This window comes from Patagioenas fasciata, chromosome 1, assembly GCF_037038585.1.
Source record: "Patagioenas fasciata isolate bPatFas1 chromosome 1, bPatFas1.hap1, whole genome shotgun sequence".
NCBI classification, from domain to species: Eukaryota; Metazoa; Chordata; class Aves; order Columbiformes; family Columbidae; genus Patagioenas; species Patagioenas fasciata.
In genome coordinates, this window is record NC_092520.1 from 138,163,720 (window position 1) to 138,183,741 (window position 20,022).

Here is a 20,022-nt window from a genome sequence, read left to right on the forward strand (position 1 = left end):
TAGCACAAACACCACAACGGGCCACTTCAGCAAGTGAACTCTGGTCTGTTTGTTAGGCCCCAAAACTCCCTAGATCTCCATACAAAGGAGATGTATGCAACACCAAGAGCCAGCACGTGTGTGCAGGCGTACAAGCCTGCAGTGCACTCCTTCAGAGATACACACACCCAGCTAGCCAGTCCTTTTCAGACTGTAGTCAGACTCGGAAACATTTGTGTGTGTAGCCTGGTACCTGTAAAAAAAAAAGAAGGGGGTGGAGGGGGAAGGAAGTGACACACAAGCAGGTATTTGAGCATGTGTCTGTGTGCATGGGTACAAACACAGGTACTGGTTTCATAATGCTGGTGGCCGCTGGGGAGGATACAGGTGACTGGGAGAGGTGTGTGGGTGTGCGCAGCCACACGAGCGTTTTGGACGCGTGCGAACGTGGTCACACTCACAGCACGTCCTGAGTGCATCTGAATACAAATACCGCCTGTGCTGAAGTGTTTCTTAACCTGTGATACGAGTTCTCCCTCTTATTGCTTAGAGTGTGTCCTTTTAAAAGGCTCTGACATGTACTGTCTGCTAGGCTGTCACTAAAGAGCTATTTGTAACAATATTTATTCCAGCATTGTAAGCAGGACCCTATTTATTACTCAAGCTTATGGAACACCGGGTTCAGGATGTCTTTCCTCCCATTTCCACCCACCCCCTCCTTCCACCATCCTTCCCACTCCCACCCCCACCTCTCCCTCTTCCCCTTAAGAGAGTGCCAAACATGAAATGACAGTGACCAATGTTGACTTAATGTGGATGTTTAATAATGAAAAAAGTGTGTCAGTTCCAGCGTTAGTTACAAATGGCAGTAAGTATATCGGGTGGCAGCCCTGTAATAATTTTACATCCATCATTCCTTCCTGATGCCTCGCTGGCTGCCTGATGGATGGGGACGGTGAAGTTAACTCTTACGAAACTGCTGTGATCTGCTGAGCTGAAATGAATTCTGCCCCTGCTCTCCCCTCGGGGAGGAGGGGGATATTAAGAAACTCAAACCCGCAGATCCTGCTGTCTTTGAGAAATAAAACACTGGAGCTCACTTTACTAGAAGCATAGGGAGGAGCTGGTTTAACACATGGGATTTAAATTTGTCTTGCAGCAGAGAATTTTACTTCAACAACATTTTTTTTTTCTTCCTCTAATGGTTAAATTTTAACCAGAAAGTCAAGAAAAAACTGGAAGAATGAAGGGCAGGGAGAAGAGAAGGGTTAGTAAAATAGACTCTGACCCCATGCTTGCTGCAGACACTGATTGTCCATGGGTCAGACTAGGGCAGTAAGTTGTAATGATTGAAACTGGGAAGAACAGGACCTGGCAGAAACCAGGCTTCCCCGACAGGAAAAACCCACTGGAAATACGTCCATTGGTGCAGTACTAACATCATAAACCAAATCACTTTATGTGAGTTGAAACCTGCCCATTTTCATAATCTCTGTAGTATTTTACTGGAAAAATACTTCAGCTTTCCCAGTGACTAGCAGAGTCTGTATTACCCGCAGACATTACATACACACACACTTATCCCTGCAAATTCAGCAGACCACTAAAATATATGTCCTGTAATTTGTAGCCCAGTCTATTCCTCACTGACCTGTAAAACACCAGGAAAGGTGATCAGTGTAATATTTTTGTTCTCTTTTTGCAGTGTGAGCAGAGATCCTTCTGTTTGGAATAATTATTATACAATGTGGGGATCAGGGAGTATCTTGCAGACAATGGACAATTACAGTCCCACAACACGAAAGTTAACATAATATGCTAACAACTGGGTGTCCACTGCTGATTACCCTTTTCCCCTACCCTCTACGTAATTTTGTCTTACTGAGGTTCTTTGTCAGCAGAAATTCTTGTATGCAGGTGGCAGTCCTCTTTGCTAATGCTATCAGCACAGAGCAGACAGTTTTCAAAAAGTATGACACGGAGGCGAGCAGGTATTATGTTGTCACCCATCCATCACCCTGTACGTCAGTCCAGTCAGCAGGCTCAACAGGATCATTCATGTTCAAGCAGTCCTTTACTCAACGGGGCTACTGTATCCATTGTCATTTCTCCTCAGACTTTCCTCAAATGTAATTAAAAACACATGTCAAGTTTGCAGACTGCAAAGATCAAAATTGTTTTTGCCCAACACTGGTAGCTAAGCATTAAATATTTTTATTTGCTTCAGCTGAAAGTTTATTCCTTTTTCCTTTTCCTCCACACCCCGTCCATTTATTTTTTTGCCATTTGCTTTGTGGAACTTGTGTATATTTATATTTACAGCCTCTGCATTTAATGTCCACATGCCTTATTTACTTCCCCTCCTCCCTTTCAGTAAAACCTGCCTTTGGTTTTGCTGCTTTTGTCACAGTGCCACTACTCTCAGTTAGCAAGTGCCTGCGCAGGGGAGGAAGAGATTCTGCAATGAGCATTTTTTTATTCCCCTAAGGATTTTAGTTCTTTTTTTAGTTCTTTATTTAAAATGCCTTTTTTTTTTCCCTTATTGACCGTGATCTGTTAAATGCCCAGATAGGTTTTTCAAAGAAAAATAAAGTGTGTACATGTGCATGTGCCTTTAGTGCGTCGTTAGGGCAGAACTGCATGGGCAGGGCTAGCTATTTATAATAGAAAATCAAAAATACAGAAGGAGGGACAAATTCTACCCATGGATATGTGCAGGAAACTCCTGTTGAAGTCAAAGAGAACAGCAGGCAAAGAAGCAAGGAAAGAAAGCTGGATCCCTGCAGTTGTTGAAGTTGGAATGGCAATTTAAGTCTTCGTTCACTCCAAAAGGCAGAGATTGGAACCATTCACAGGCTAGTGTAGCTCAGGGAGGACTGCAGCTGTTTATACCTTAGTGGAAATTTTATTAAGCCCAATAAAGGTGGATGCACTTCCTACTGAAAAAAACCCATACAATTGATTTGGAGTTCTTGTTATGTCTTTTGAACTTTTTGAGTCTTTGAGTTTAAGTTCTAAGCTGTGCCCTACAACCACAAGAGCTTATTACTTCCTGAGATGTTGTTATTATTTTTATGTAATCACGTGCCTCCAATGGCTGGGGCTTTCAGCACAGTGATGGGCATCAGTGTCAGTGCAATATCTCTCTTCAGTGTAGTAGAGGCTGAGCCTCATTCTTATGTGAATTGTGTCCACTTAGACTCCTGGGGGATCAGCCTGTGCTGTTCTGCCTGTCTTGGTGTGCAGGTGTTCACTTAGCTGGGTGACAAACAGCCACTAATGTGTTTGAGGGTGCTGAACTGAACTTTTGAATGTTTTGGTGCTGATGCTGGGGAGTAGACAAGCTAAGCCTTACTTCATGCCTGGGAAAATGTGGTGGATTCTTTCTCAGGAGATAGCCTAGATAGCACATCAGCTTCTTCATGTTAGGGCTGGAAGCAAAGATACAACAGCTTTGATCATTTTAATACCTTCTCAGAAAAAATGGAAAAGAACGGGCGATATATCTGTAATGTTGCTGTGCAGTTGAGTCACCCATTGTTTAATAAACAATTGTCAGGAAAGCAGAGACTGTGTTCTTGCTTTGTCTTTACATGCATCTAGACTCTATTTCCTAGGATATCCTGCGTGGGTTGTGATTTTCATTGTCTTTCACTTTTGGTGTGCCACCTCTTTCCCCCAGTTAACCCTTCCTTTCCTCACTGAACAGCTGTAGCAGCTCTTTCTGAGTCACTGTGAAACCCTTCATTACAATTTATGTGGCAGATTTCATCCAGAGATCTCAAAACTCTTCACAACGGTGGGAAAATGTCATGATCTCCATCCTGCTTAGTTGGGGAAAGTAAGGTGCAGCAGGTGAACAATTCATGCAAAGTTACAGAGCATGTCAGCCCAGCAACCAGTCTAGATGAGAAACTGGGTCATGTAACTCTTAACCTATTTGCAATCAGCGGACTACAGCTGGATCTGCTTGAGGTCGATGCCTGTGCCCACACTGTAAAAACTTTTATAGGAAGGAAGCAGTGTCTCATCATTCTGCTTTGCTTTTTGCTTTTGCTTTCCTTTTTATTTCTTCTTTAAATGGGTTGGGCCAGCCCTACCTGCATTTTTATTTATAAATCCTAGCTTGCACTATCTCTCAGAGCTCCTAACCAAGGAGGACCTCAGTGTCCTCATTTCTTCTGGAATTGCTGCTTCCCATGAGTTTGTTTCCAAGTCAAATAATGTATTTTACTGAGGAAGTCATTCTTTCTGAAATAAATAATTTTTAAAAATTTCTAAGGACCTGACCCCTGACAAGTTATTGAGTATTTTCCCTTTTTTTATTTTAGCAGACTCTGACTTGCCTTCAGTGCTTTGAAAGGAGAGCCCTTAGAAACCACAGACCTATGTCCACAGCATAAGGCAAAGCATGTGACACTACAATTTTCAGCAAATTCCCCCAGTGACTGGGTATCTGTTCCTGAAAGGAGAGTAGTTACATGTCTGGGCCTACTTGATCCATCTGATTTTTTCCATATGACACCTCATAGGATTCCTCTCTGCTGGATCCATATAACACTTCATAGAGATTACATAGAGGTTTCTGGGGGGTGTTGAACCAATCTGGACTTGAATATATACTGTAAACTGAAAGATATGGTTCCTTTACCAAGTGATGTAGCCCCAATTAAGACTGAAGGTAATAATTCTGAAAGAAGTACCATAAAATCTGGAAGATCCACAAATTAAGAATGTTATTTTATTTTCTTGCTTCTAATACTGCTTTTAGGTTCTGCAAGTGGATTATTCTGTGGAAAAGGGAGATCTCAGATAAGCAAGACTGAAAGAGCTGAGGGGGTGGTGGATGCATTGTTTCTTCGTACTCAACTTTGATGCAATAACAACAACAAAAAAAATCTCCCAAATGACAAATTACCGTGACATTATAAATAATCTTTCATCTTCTTTGGTGGTCCACAGAGTTTATATAATTGGAAGGCTAAAACCCTTCTTTGTTGTTCCTTCCCTTTTCATTAGTAATGTAGAAGACTATAAAATTGTGCAGCCAGAAGGGATTTAACAATTACTGAGTCAACATTTGAAAGTCTCACTCTATTTTATTATTTTATGCATGTGCTTTTTATGAGTTTTACAGCCCTGCAAGCATTACTTAACCAAGGTCCATTGTAATGGCAGATATGTAGCTGCTCTTATTTTGATTTTATTTTGCTTTCTCTTGTAACATGTGCTATCAGCAAGAGTCACAATTCCACACTCACTAAGAAATTACAAGCTTGAGATTATAAGGTTTAGATAAGATTCAGGAGTGCTAGTTTACTAAGGAACCTTTAGCAAATCACATAATATTTGACTCAGTTTCCCATCTGGTAAACAGAGTTAATAATACTGCCTTTCTTTGTGAAATTTTGTGGCTAAATTCGCTGATGACTGCAAAACACTTGGGCAATGTGATCTGTTACACAGAAAAACCAAAATCTAAATAGAAGATCCCTCCAAAAAGAGCTGGAAATTCTCCTACAGTAGTTGTAGCTGTAACAGGATCTGGACAGTAACAGGGTTTGGACTGAGACATAGAGGGTGTGCACAGAACCTATTTTGAAGTTCCATGGCATTAATATGCAGGAGTAGAGCTTCGACTGCAAATAATTCATCATGTGCAAACCTCTGGGCGCACCTCTCACTGCTGCCAGTGGTTCCTCTAAGTTCTTTCAGCTCTCTGTAATGCCTACCTACCTCATGTTTTCCACATTTTGAAAGACTGTGGATGAAGAATTTATAACACAAGCTATTCTGATGTTTATTATTGCAAGAGGCAAAAGAATTACACAGAAAGATTACTTTTACAAAGTCTTCACTCATGTCAGATGTAGGATAAGACTCCTCACCTTTTTGGAGAGTTAAGAAAAATATCATAATGTTGAACAGATAACAACTCGTACCAGCAGTGTGTCTGATAATTAAAGATGTTTTTCTTTCATAAACAGAAGTGAACTTTCGTTGCAGGATCATAGTCTAGCAGCTAACCTGCCTAGATTTGGTGCGTATTGACCAACATATGTGTTGGAATGGTTGATATTTACTGGGGCTTGCTGAGAGATGACTTCTTCCTCAGCATCACAAACCACGCTAGATGCTGTCACAGGCCCTGCTTAACAATCTGAGATAAAAACTAGCTTATCAAAACTCAGGCTACGTGAAAATACTGCCTTTAGAGTTTAGATGTGGGAATTTTTCCCAGAAAGCAGGATGGTAAATAGCCGGACAAACTGCACTTGGAGAGAGAGGGACAAAATGGGACACTAAAAAGGACAATAACAGGCAACCATCTGTTTCTTTTCACATATTGACACTGAAGGGAACAAAGGCAGCAGGCACTCTGTCCATCAGTATCTTTGTAATTCTTAGGTACAAGAACTGATGAGCGAGTTTCTCCTTGCAGTCCATCTGTAACTGTGTTTGGCTCTCTCCAGCTACTCTACAAACACTTTTTTTTTTGCCTGGCCTTTCAGTTCTCTTGGAATAAGAAAAGCAGGAATGTGAAGAGATATACCTGAACATTCCTCTGGTATTCTGCACTGGTTGTATCTCTGCAGGCATCAAACTGAGAGGAGAAATATTCACATCAGGGGAAATGGGAGTAGGGTTAGGGGAGTAGAAAAGTGACGACTGGACTGCTTCAGTAAAACTGCTAACCTTGAATTATGCAATCGGAAAAACAGCTCTTGCCAAAATACAATTCTAACGGAGTTCAGAGTGCTGTCAGTGTTTGCCAGATACCCCAGCCAAAAGGATGTCTCGAAGAGGGGGAGGAGGGATCGGTTGACATATGCCCAGCATTCACAGGATTCTGGAAGAACTGCGGAGTCCTCCAGGAGCGGGGGTGTGCGCCTGGTCTCAGGTGCACCCTGAGCGTTGGCACCACGATCCAGCACAAGGCAGGAGCAGCGAGGTCAGAGGCCAGTAGGCAAATATGTCAGAATGTCTTTATTTCTCAAACCTTCCAAGGTTTGGCTTCACATTTATATAGTAGTGGGAGGAGTTCTGGCAAACATTATCAGGCTGTTCTACATATGTTTTGACTCTTCTTGTTTTATGTTTCTTCTATGAAAGAAACTGCAACCAAGTTCTTGTCATTTTTAGATCAATGTTTTGTTAAACTATGACAGCTATCCATGATGGAGAGCCAAGGAACTTTTGCAGCTGACCACAAAACTGAGTCTGACTTGCGGTGCTTAGTCATTTTTTATGTATTTTTTTTCTACATGACACATTCCATGTGTGTATGTGTTTTTCATTGTTCTTTTAAATATAATTAGAACATTGGTAGGAGCTGTGGTACAAATCAATCTTCTCCAGCAGATTACTTTCTTTGATTAATAAAGCTTTAGAAACTTCTCATCGCATCGTGGCTATTGATGAAACCTCTCTGGTTATACTTCGAACAATTGTGCTATTGTGGTATTGATTGTGCTCTACAATATCATCTTCTCCGGTTTGCCCATTACAATTTTAAATGATCCAGACAACAGAGCTCTCACTGCCCCAACAGAGAGTCTCTCCTACAATCCAACAGAAATTACTATTAGGATAGTTTTTCCCAACCTCTGCCGAAGTTCCTCATAGAGGAAAAAGATTTGGGGGCCTGATCCAAAATTCAGAAATTTAGAAGAAAAAGAGTCACTTCGTCATCAGCCAGAGATCCTTGTGTTTCTTCTCCTACAAGAGCAGAAGTGTTCCTTACCATTTGTTTTCGTGGCTTTGTGCAGTCTGATTTTCAGCAGGTCTTACAAGCAACTCTTTGCACCGCTTCCCTGGGTCTGACCCAGCCTTGCCTGTTCTTCCCGGCAGTGTTGGTTCTAGGCTGCAGTTGATGCCACTCTGCATTGCTCATGGGTTGAATAGCATTTTACACCTTTGGAGTGAGAGGCAAGTCTGAAATGAAGCCATTATCACTCTGGTTGTTTGCTTGTAGCTTTAAAAACCTGTAAGTATGTACAATTTCATCAGCTGAACTTTCCCTTTCTTTCTCTGCCCAGCAAGACAATTAGATGTAGATGCTGATACAATGATAAAATAAGTGTAAGGCTCAGTCTTGCATAGTGTGCAGCGATGTACCAGTGCCCCTGAACTCTAGTGCTATATCACAACTGCTTTGTTAAAAGTGTGTTGCTGAACCCAACATGCACATACTCCACTTATTATCACTGGATGGTACCACAGCTTGCTGCTGTTTACACAGCTAATCCAACACAGCGGAGTGGTGGTGGTTTTAAGAATGTGTAATTTGCTATTGAATTAAGTTAATGATGATAAATAGATCTTCTTTTTCTATAAACTTGAAACCACTGTGGATCTCTTGTCTGAAGTTCATAAGTAGGTTTTGTGAGAGGAGGCTGGGCTAGCAATGTCAGCAGGTTGCCAGTTTATTTGGGGAAGAAAATATTTTTTTGCTTTGTTTCTTCGAAGCTTCCATAAATACTTTCTTCATCAGCTGAAAGACTCTGTAGGAAAGGTAGGAGATCCAACAAAAAAGCAGTAAGTCGTCAACTGAGTGCTTTCAAGCAAAACAATATAGGAATGCTGCTTAGCCCCTCTAAAATATTTTGTGATTGTAAAAGCATTTCTGTGCATCAAGACTGGGGAAAATTCGCTGCCGTGTGTTTAACGGGAAGAGAGTAGGACAGGAAATCAGAATGTTCCTTATGTATAGTCAGGCTTTTGCATCCTGCCAGGGTGTCATTGATCTCTTTCTGCTTTTCTAATGCTGTTGCAAGAGGCTTAGGAAAGAGCAGGCCTTAGGCTTACTCTTGCCTGAGTACTTTTTAAACTCAAACATTTCTAAACATTGACACAGAGAAGTACAGCCGGCTGTTTTGACATCTGCTGCTTCAAGAGCAATATCGTGCAGAAGTTCTTTTAACTGCCACCTTATCATTGCTGACTCCGTTATTAATTGATACATTGCCATTGTGTATGTTTAAGTAGTGGGGAGTAAATCACCTCCCTGTTAGAACGGGGTCTGCCTGCTTACCCGTGTTTCAGCTCTCTGGAGAGCCACCTTCAAGCACCGGGCCACTCTGGCATCCCTCCACAGCCCCTCTTCATCATCTCGCTTCGTCTCCTGTGATTGTACCTCAAAACGCAAAACTTTGCACAAGATGGATAGCGGCAGAACATCTGTAGTCTTGTTGAGTTGAGCTCTGATAAACGAGCCGTACCCGGTGTGTACCTCGCAGGCAGCGTGCCCAAGTGTTCACTGACCTTAAGACTCAATCAGATCATGTCGGCAGAGCGCGGTTCTCAATGTAACTGCCTCTGACTTCAGCAGCTGCGTTTACTGCATAAAGAAAAAGCTGTTAAGGCTGTGCCCTTTGCACTCTCAGCTCTGTTTCTCTAAGAGGTTTATACATGATTGAAGAAAAGTCTGCAACAGAATAACTCTCCTCCCCCATAATATACCCAACAAGAGGAGATGTTCTTTTATATTTTAAGGTTGGTGGCAGCATTTTTAAATTATTTCTGACATAAAATTTTTTGAACTCTATCATTATGAAGTTGACAGTAAATACTTTTTGGGGTTTTTTTGAGGAAAGAAAGGTTCACTTGCATTGTATGTCTGAGATCAATTTGGAAGAGATACAAAGTCAACTTATTCCTGACCTGTCTGCTGACAGGCTGCTTTGGAAATGAGAGCTGAGTTAAAACCGATAGATCAAAGAGTTTGGTAAAGCTAAATGCCTGAATAGTTCAGGTGCTTATTCAAAGCTTCTCCAAGCTTTCTGGATCTGCTGTGCCTGGAAGTGTTGCAGAAACCCTTTCGCTTGTGATAGGCTGGCTCTGCTGCATGAGCTTTTCTTGCAAAAACCAAGCGGATAACTCATCTTGCACAGTTTCGGTGGTGATGTGTCTGGTTGTAGACTGAGGACCAGGAGTGCAAAAGGGATCCACAATAAAAGGGAATGTGAGGAGAGGGCAAGTTAACCTCATGCTCCCTAAACTATGCGAGCGTACGAAGTTGAGCAGATTAGCCTCCTTTCTCACTCTCTCAAGAAAATTTTTGTGAAATGAATTACCTGAATTTGAACTGTACTTTGAATTGCAGATGCAGGGACATCACATTGCAAGAAGCATTTCTGTATTTGTATTGTTCTCTTTTCTGTTTTCTTCTATAATGCAATTCAGTGACATTATTAGGCTACATGGAATAGTTGTAAAGTCTCCACTTGCCATGTGAAATCAGAAAGTTTTTTTAGTTTGTTGATCTTTTACAGTCATCAGGAGTAGAATAGAGGAACAAAACAGCACTCTCTCTTTCAGGAAGAAGCTCAAAAGAATTTTTTCAACTGGAGACACTTTATTATCATGCCATATCATGTCATTTTCTTAGCTTTGCAAAAGGCACAGTGCCTAACATTTTGAAATGTCAGTATTGCTTTCCTGAAAGATTTATTTTTAAACATATGATTGTCAGGAAGATAGAATGTTTATGAGTAAAATTCACTGGGAAAACAGAAACAGTTGGAAAATGGAACACCTCTGTATTTGTACAGTCAAACAATTCAGGGGCAAGCAAGGTGTTTTGAAGAGAACATTGGAATTAATGGCCCTGGCACGTTGTTCTGGCAATGTCTTTAGACACCGCTGCAAGCCTGACAGATTAATTGGCAGCACGCACTAGCCTGTTGCAATCCAGGGTTCACAGATAGTTCTGACTAGATGAATGACGGACAGGGTGTTAGTGGGGTTGGGCAAAACAGTCCAGACAGGAACACAAACTACTGCCCAAGTATCGTGCTTAATTCAGGCTGACTCTTCCCAAAGGCCTGAATAAGGTTGAACTACAGGGTTGTTTTTTGGTTTGTTGGGTTTTTTTTTCCTCCCAATGGACTGCTTCCTAAAATACTCCCTTAAAAAAAAAATGGCAAAGCCACTCATGTCTTTGCACTTTGATTGCAAGCTGGAAATAGAGCAAAACAATAAATACATTGCAAAAGAACATGTATCATCTAAATGTCCAGTCCAGCTTTGCAGTCCCAGGGACATAGAGACTTGAAGTATTCTTCAGATGTGCAGCCAATTTTGTCATTCCTAACTAAACCAATCTTTTCAACACTATGAAGTTTGCTCATCACTAGCTAGCAAGCGTGTTCTAAAAACCACTTGATAGAGTCTGCAACCATATCCCTTCCAGAAAAAATATTGTTACGTACTCTTAAATACTTGGCTCAGTAAACTGTTGTGAATGAATTGTTTTCCAGCTTCCCTATCAACCTTCTAAATTACCTATGAACTTTAGAGTTACAATGCATAATTATTTGCCTGATCCAAATCTCATCGTCTTGCCCCTACAGGACAAAACAACACTGGAGACCCTGACTCAGCAACTGGCAGTAAAACAGAGCGAAGACGGGAAGTTTAGCCACGCAATAATGGATTTCAACATGAGTGGAGATTCTGACGGTCAGTACGGCTTACCCTTATTTCCAGGTTTGTGTGTACATGTCAATGGCATCTGGAGGAGAATCCCAGTGCTTTGAAGGCCTATGAGGAATAAGAGCAGTTAGCAATGAGTGGTTATGAAACAAGGCAGGAAAAAATGAGTCATCCTGTGATGTTTTAAGTCTGGAGGTGATTTTTAGCCTTCTGTACAGTGCATTTCTCAAGGCTGGACCAAGAATGTATTTGTGATGGTAAAAGGGAATAAAGGGGGCAAATAGATGTGGGATAAATGAAATCACACAGTGAGTCCATAGACCAGACCATCCATAGATGATGCATGCTCTGCATCTGTAGGAACTTTCTTGGTTTGATGAAGCAAGCGTACTGTTCATTTCTTTCTCAGCTGTTGCTTATGTTGTTATGGAGGGGTCAGCACAAGACCAGGCAGATATGTAGATGTTCACTTGCTAGTCAGAGACTAGCTTAAGAGGAAATGCCTGATGTTGCCATATATCACTCCCTACCCATCACAAAAAGGTAGAAGATAGGTAACGTAATGTGACCAGCATTCTGTAAACAAGGAAGGAAGTAAAAAGAAAACCTAGCATTGGAAAGTGTTGATTTTCTGTTGTTAAGTAGTAAAAGATGTTTTAGAAAAACTGTTCAATGCTTTTTGTTGAAAAAAACAATTGAAACTCTTCATTAAGTCCATACTGAATCAGTAGGATAACTAAAAACTAGACAATATACAATATGTCGTATTTCCTACTGCTTCAGCTAAAAAGAAGAAACACAATTAATGTATTGTGAACACTGACTCACTGAATGTTCAGCATCTGACATAGGGTGCTGATGGGAGAGGAAGCTGCATAATGAAACACAAACCGGGAATGTTTTTCTTTTTAGGAAGCGCAGGAGTTTCAGAGTCTCGAATTTATCGGGAATCCAGAGGACGTGGTAGCAATGAGCCCCATATCAAGCGCCCAATGAATGCATTCATGGTGTGGGCTAAAGATGAACGGAGGAAGATCCTTCAAGCCTTTCCTGACATGCACAACTCAAATATCAGCAAGATACTAGGTAAGAATGATACAGAGCACTGTCATTTCAGTAGCAAAACTCAAAAAACTTTTGACTGAATAGAGCTGAGCACCGTACACAACAGAATTACCATGTCTAGATCATCTGTTTTGCTATTTAATGACTGCACCAAGGACAACAGCAATAAGAGCTTCCACCATACTGCCCAGTCGTATAAATTAACCATAACCTGAAATGTTCTTCTGTCTTGTAATTACTGAGATTGTGGTGGTGGTTTTGACCCAAAAACATGAACTGAACAGACAAAACCAGTTCATTCCATTAAGCTATTGAAGAAACACAAAATGACTGCTATCATTTTTTTGCCCTCCTATTTTGTGTAACTAGATTCTATGGGAAAACATACCACAGTATTTGATTTGTGCCATAGCCCTTCCTGTTCAAACAAATGGCCATAGGGAAAAGATCCTAAAATAGATCTTTTTATTTTATACACTGACAGTTTTAAAAGATTTTTATTATGTTTCTGTTACATTAAATTTCTTTTTAGTACATGATCTCTATCACAAGCTGCTTTTATTCTAAATATTCTGAAAAAGAATGCTGAAACCTAAAAAAGAAACATCAGAACTAATTTCCATATCCTCTTCACATCCCAAGCAATATTTGTCATGAACATCATCTAGTGAATTTCATGACATAGTCTTCCAGCTTTTCACTACTTGCTCAAATTCCCAGGACCGCGTTCTGTCCTGGGATATTCCCCTGTGACAAACTGAATGGTGGAGGTAAATAATGAAGATCTCTAGGCCAATTAATTTCTGCAGAAAAACCAAACAAACAAAATCTGTGACCAAATCAGAGATGTTGCATAAATGCTGTATATTTACTGATAAAGATTTCATTACAAGACCTAAATGTCCCACTGACCAGTGGGTAGAAGCTTAAGGAAGGAGCACATGGAACTGGGCTGCAGATGTCATTGGTTTTGCAGACAACTCGAGGGATGCAGTGCAGTTGCAATGGTGGCACTAACCAGCTGCAGGACTGGGAAAGATGTTAAGTTTAAACTGGACAGAGGTTTGAAGTTTGGCATGATTAGAATGGTATTATGAAAAGTTAGCAGGGGGCAAGTGGAAATGAGATAAAATTGGTTGGAGAGGCAGAATGTATTGGCTGTGGACGGCAGATGTGATAATATTAACCCATGATTAAAAGGGTGGTACAAGATTATTAGATTAGTTATGGGAACAGGATTAGAAGGCTAAATTGGTTATGTTGATGGTAAAATAACCTTATACTGGTTAAAAGGGATTATACTGGTCAGAGGTGTACAATGTGATTAGACAGAGGACAGGGCAGTAATAGTTTTGGTCTGTTTCTAAATTGAGAGTAGACCTGGGTAAACCTGTTTTTAAATAATCAGCTTCAGAAATCTACAAGATCATTCTGAATGGCCCTTTTCATATAGAAAGTACAAAGAGACCTTGATGTTTTCCCTCTTAACTGATTGTTTTGGATAACAACCTCCGACAGCACGCTGCTAATTCATTCTGCTTAAAACAGGCGCTTGAGCCGGGCTGACATTTTACGCAGTCTCTGGGGATCCTGGTTGACATTTTAAAGGGCTTCTAAGCATTTTATAATACCCTAAAATCTGGTTTTAATAAGCCATTCTGCTGAAATTGTTAACATAAGGAATCACCTTTTACTATTTGGCGCTAGATCAGGCAGATATGGGGACATCTTTTTCTGATTAGATATACAGTAGTTGGAGTAAAATGTGCAAATTCATTACAGATCCTGTTGAGGTGACAGACAGTGTAGCTGACTCCAAACTCTTTCTGTTTTGCTGCCAGATATGGGGAAAAAGGAAGGTCTGAAGCAGTAGGAGATATGTTTCTATTTCTTTCCAGCATCACATTTAATTTTTTTATTCCACCTATACAATGGAGAGGGATGTCCTGACATCTTCTTTCTCGACAGAAGCGTGACAAAGGTCTTCCCTCAATTGCAAAAGGCCAGTCTTTTGAAATCAGCAGGGAGCTCTCTGTTAACCGGCATAGGGTGAGCAACTAGAGGCTTACAGTTTAACCAGGTATTAGGGTCTCTTCGTTAGAAAGCCGCAGTTTTTCCTTAACATTTTTTTAGCAGCACTGTTACACACTGAAGTCAGAGAGCTTGCTGTCATGAGGAGTAGCTTAGATAGAGTTGTCACCGATCAAGGACCATTTTATAGTAAAATGAGAGGAGATGCCCTTCCCAGCACTAGAATTCTCTAGGGATTATGTTTGACACTGTGGTATTATGTTTTGAGCATAAAAATTAGATACATGGATTTGTCACTAAATTCGTCTGTGCATACGTTTGTCATCCATCTGTTCATTGCAACTTAAACTTGTGGATAATTATTTTTTTTTAGTAAATTGTTAAAAAAGTGCTAAAATGGGTCTGCTGGACCCGATCAATTTAATAATGCATTGTTTAGATATTTTTGTAAATATTTTAATTAATTTCTCTGAGAAATCTACATAGAAATATTAGGAAGGGATGATGTTAGATAGTACCTTCAGAAGTTCTCTCATGTACGTGTACGTGTGTGAATACATACCTGTACACTTACCTGTACATTATGTGTTTGTGTATGTGTGTGTATTTTTTAAACATAAAGTGAGCCCGATCCAGATACTGAGGTTAAAAATGTTAGTCTAATGGACTAAAAGATAGGCAATATTACAAACAGCTGAAAAATCTTGTCAGAGAAACTTGGCCTAAAATCAGCGGTAAGCCCACCTCAGGCATGCACGTGTGTGCCCAAGCACAAGTGCCAGGACACACATGTGGGCATCTCTTTTCTGCCCTGGGCTCAAATATTAATATCTGGCCCTCTACCGCCATCTTCACAGTCATCGTGTGGGCACAGCTTTAGCTGCCCTAGCTCACTTTAGGGGTAGGAGCCATGTTTGGTGCTGCAAAGTCTTAGCATTTCCTCATTTATTTTCTAAATGCTTCAACCACCGGATCAGGGAAGATTGTGCCAGAGTCCTGCTTGTCATTAGGTATTCATCCAGGGAAGGGAACGGGTTCTTGTTTTCATAGTCAAGGAGAAAAGCCCTGTGCACTTGACCCACACAGATGGTGAGCAGAAAGTTCACTCCACTGGAGAGTATGAATCTTCCTCAAAACAGAAAGATTTTTCAAGATTCTTTGGTCACACATTTCTTGGGCTTGGGACTATGCTTAGGTACACATTCCTGCCTGTGTGTGCTTTACAGAGAACTTAAAACAACGGCAGATTACAAATATAGTTTGTCCAAACACAAGGTATTTCTAAGCAGGTTTAATATGTTGATTGACGATACTCATTTATAGCTTAGCTTGCCTGGGGGTGCAGCTTCAGAGATCAGAGTCATACATTCTTCAAGCTTTCAAAATTTCAGATTAAGACCAATTAGAGAGTTGGTTGGATTTTCTATATTACTAAGAAAATACGGGAAAATGGTAAAACGTATAAAACATAAAACAAAGGTTTATCATCAGAAAATATGCCCTTTTTAAAAGATTTATTATGACAGCATTGTTTGTTTAATTATTTATGATACTTCAAAACATACTAGTAAATTATATTTAGTATATTTTGTAAAATCAGTAAAGTCATAGTAAGAGGAGGTATCAGTGCAGAAGGCAGCTATTAAAAATTTGCTAGGAAGAGGGGTGAGACTGCCAGGATTTTTGTTGTATTGAGTTTGTAGCTTAGGAAAGGAAAACATAACAAATGACATTTATGTATAAATATTGTATGTGTAACTGTATGTACAAATATTATGCATCAAGATTTCAGTTTTTATGGCCCTGATCCTGCAAAGACTTATGTGTTTGCCTTACTTCACCCACTATTTACAGCTCTTTTCACATGAAGGGGCAGGAATCTGCCTGCCCAGATCTGACTGTAGGATTGCAGCAAGTGAGCTAGTACTGTGAAAGAGGAATTGTGCTGGGATATAACATTTTCACTGCAATTTCGCAACACCTGATTTTAATTTCTACCTTTCTGTCTGTCCACCCGTCTCAGAATGTATCCAAGTACCTACACTGCATGTTCCCTCATAGCATGTAAAACAAATGGTCAAGATTTGCTTAAAGTTTGTGAGATTTTCAGCTTTGTTATTCATAAATAAAAACTGATTCATCAGCAGGAAATGAGACAGGGGCTGTTTTTCAAAGCCACTGGGATAACAGCATGTCTGTGATTAGTAGACTCTAGAATTAGACTAACTTTCAGATTTTCTTCATATTATAAAACGTTAGTGTGTCTACGAGCTAGAATCTGAGAGCAGACCTGCATCTGGGCATCTTCCAGCTCATATGCTTTACCCTGAATTCTTAACATTGTTCAACACAGGCCCTATCTATGTTTCCATCTTATTAGTAGGTGTTCAGTGTTTTGGCAGCCTCCACATGTTTATCACTGTGTCATTCAGCCCAAAATCTAGGGGGTACTGTGCATGGAAAGTTGGTGTCACTTTTTCTAGCTACTCTGTTTGCCAGAAAAATCTTGGAATAATTTCTCTGCAGGAGACAAAGCTGCTGAGCAGGATTCTGGCCACAGAGGTTTGCTGCCCTGTGTAACACAGAGCCCTGGCCACAGGTGTCCAGACACAGCTACTACGTCTGTGTGACACATTAAGTGCAGTGCAGGAGTTTTAGTCCAAATCCTAGAAACTATCTAGTCACAAAAAATGGTGTTGCGCCTAAGTTAAAGTCATTAAACTGCTTCCCATTCCAGCAGTAGCTGGAGGATGTCTGCATGTTACATGTTGCAAACATCATGAAAAACTATGGTTTTGACTCCAAGGTAATGTTTGCTAAGAAAGGGAAGTTCATTGCTCCCTTCAGAACAAAGACATCTCATTACTTACAGAGCAGTTATCTCTAGGTGTAAGGTCAGGCTGTACCAGCCTATTAGCCCTTGGCTCCAGAAGCCCAGGCTGCAGCTTGGAATAAAGATTCAAAGAACACTGGGGAAAATGGTGTTAATAATTAGAGGGGGCCTTTCTAGGAGGAATCAAACGGTGTTCTTTCCTGGGAAGCGATAACCACACTCTCTATATTGCAAGTCTTGGGCGTACAGTGAGCTAACACCAGCCTGAGTAGTAGCGTGAACTAAGTACAGTATGAATAACCATAAAAAAATGAAGAACAAGAGGAAGTCAAGTATGACATATGAGATTATGAACCCATTAAATTGAGAAACTATTCAAACTTTTTTTTTCCAATGGGAAAATTGACTATTTTCCAATAAAGTTTTCCTTCTAGGCCACATGTTTCACAGCTTGGACCATTCCTGTTATTTGAAATTTATCTTACCCTGAAGCACTTCTGTAGTTCATGGAAAAATAAAATAGGATAACTGATTCAAGAAATTTTACTTTCTGCTCTCATGTCGTTTAAGAAATATTGATTTATAAATTTCAGGAAGTATTTAAAAACAATTTTGAAGGCTTTATTATTTCCGTCACTCAAATATCCACACTAATATAGGCCGAGTGTCAGAAACAAGGCTCCAGCAATCAAGCTATAATGCATCTCTGTGCAGAGGTGTGCCAGCGTCCCAGTGCCCTTCTCGTCATGACGCATACTAAATTCTTTTAAGTTGGAGCTGGCAGTGTTCACCAGGACTTGATCTCAGAGTTAAAACCCCACTGAGACATATGGGATAGTTTATAGCTTTTAGAGGCATTGCCTCAGGGTCTTTGCAGTTTCCTGTACCTAGCAGTGTTGCATTTACGATCAATTCATATTCTGCTTTACGGAAACCCGGCAGCTAGAAAAGATATGTTATTTGTCATGAAAGAATAAGCTGTAGACAGATTTGTATCCAGAGTTTATGCCTTGATCCAGCTGTGGTGGTGGAGCAGAGCAACTAGATCTCAGCCCATGGACGTGCTGCCTCCTCCAGAGCAGGAGGTGAAAACAAGCCTGTAGCCAGAGGGGAGTGCGGGGGGCTTAGCACAGCAGACTCTGAGAGTCTAAAGGGTCTTTATCCAGTCCACTAAAACTCACCACCTTGATTTCTAAAACAGTGTCAGGGATTGCTCATTATCAGGGTGATGGTTTTACTTCCCACCTGAAAGACACTATAATGTAGATAAGTTTCAGTGAATTTTCAAGTCAAAACTTCCAGTGTTATCTCTCTCTGCCTCTTGGCCATACCCAAGAGGTTTACCGGTCACATACAAACAAGACCTGACCCCTGTCTAGAAGCTCTGACAGATTGCCAGCCCAAAGCAATATGACCGTAGGTATCTTGTTCTGGGTGACCTACTTGTTTCTCTGCCTTTCAGTGTTTGTGGATGAGTAGAATCTCATTTATCTTTTTTTTTTTTTTTGACAGGATCTCGCTGGAAAGCTATGACAAACCTAGAGAAGCAGCCATACTATGAGGAACAGGCCCGACTCAGCAAACAGCACCTGGAGAAATACCCAGACTACAAATACAAGCCAAGGCCGAAGCGTACCTGCCTTGTAGATGGCAAAAAACTGCGCATTGGCGAGTACAAGGCGATCATGCGCAACAGACGCCAGGAGATGAGGCAGTATTTTAATGTTGGGTATGGGACCTTAAAAACTACCATTCATTTCACCCCCCCAAAAAAAATCAGGGAGAATTATTTATCTATTTATTTATTTATTCATTTTATTGGCAAGAACATTGTATATTGCTAACAGAATATGAAGCTTATACTTTAAAACAACGTGTTCCAGGGGGAAATTAGGCAGTTAGGGATTATTTTGTTGGCTCTGCTATATACTCATCTTATAGCATCAGCCAACTGTTTCATTTCCACTCTGATCATGCAAAAGAAAAAAAAAGCTTAAGATTTTCCAATGACATGTAAGTCTTCTAATAAAGCTTTATAAATATTACTTTATTATAGGACCTCAGAAGGTCTATCTGTATGAATCTATGGTAGTGCCTCTTGATCTGAAAGCCAAAAATACAAGTTTGCATTCGGTATGATCCATGGCAAGTGGTGTGCAAAAGGACGGCTGCACCTACTGAATTTGAGCTGGAATATGGGCTATGCTCAGTTAATTCATATCAGTCATGAAGTCATCTGCATTGTGCATCATGACAGCATTTGTCATACTAGGGAATGTCTTCCAATTCAGTAAGCAAAATCCTTTATGTTGAGTATAAATTTCAAGAAGACTGGTTCTGGTAAACAGCTAATAGATCAGCTTGATATGATTAGATTAAAATCTGCCTTGAAAACTAGCATGTATTTTCCTTCTGCAGATACTCCTTTCTTTTGGTGACAGCAGATGAAAAGAATCGTCAGTAATCAAATATTCTGCAATATTTCTGTATTCACTCTAGAAAATCAAGAGCTACACAGTGGCCTTAAAAAAAGCAAATGAGCAACAAGAATGACTCTCAGAAGTAATGGAATCTGTGTTCTGTTTCTTCTGAATTTGGAATCATTTTAGTATTAACTGAGTTCTCTAGTTCCTAGCTAGAAGTAGCAATAAAGGAGAGAATATCTGTCTATCAACTGT

At 40.4% G+C, this 20,022-nt stretch overlaps 1 protein-coding gene across 21 annotated transcripts in view; it reads left to right on the forward strand.

Moving 5' to 3' along the window:
- SOX5 (SRY-box transcription factor 5) overlaps positions 1 to 20,022 on the forward strand; it is a 657,930-nt gene that overhangs the window by 629,763 nt on the left and 8,145 nt on the right. For all 21 annotated transcript variants that reach the window (XR_011741632.1, XM_071815743.1, XM_071815738.1 and 18 more), the window contains 3 exons: positions 11,334 to 11,442; positions 12,328 to 12,501; positions 18,857 to 19,073. Coding sequence is in view for 20 of the 21 variants with exons in the window: in XM_071815743.1 (XP_071671844.1) it covers positions 11,334 to 11,442; positions 12,328 to 12,501; positions 18,857 to 19,073 (500 nt within the window). In the remaining variant the exon portion in view is untranslated. The remainder of the gene's footprint in view (positions 1 to 11,333; positions 11,443 to 12,327; positions 12,502 to 18,856; positions 19,074 to 20,022) is intronic.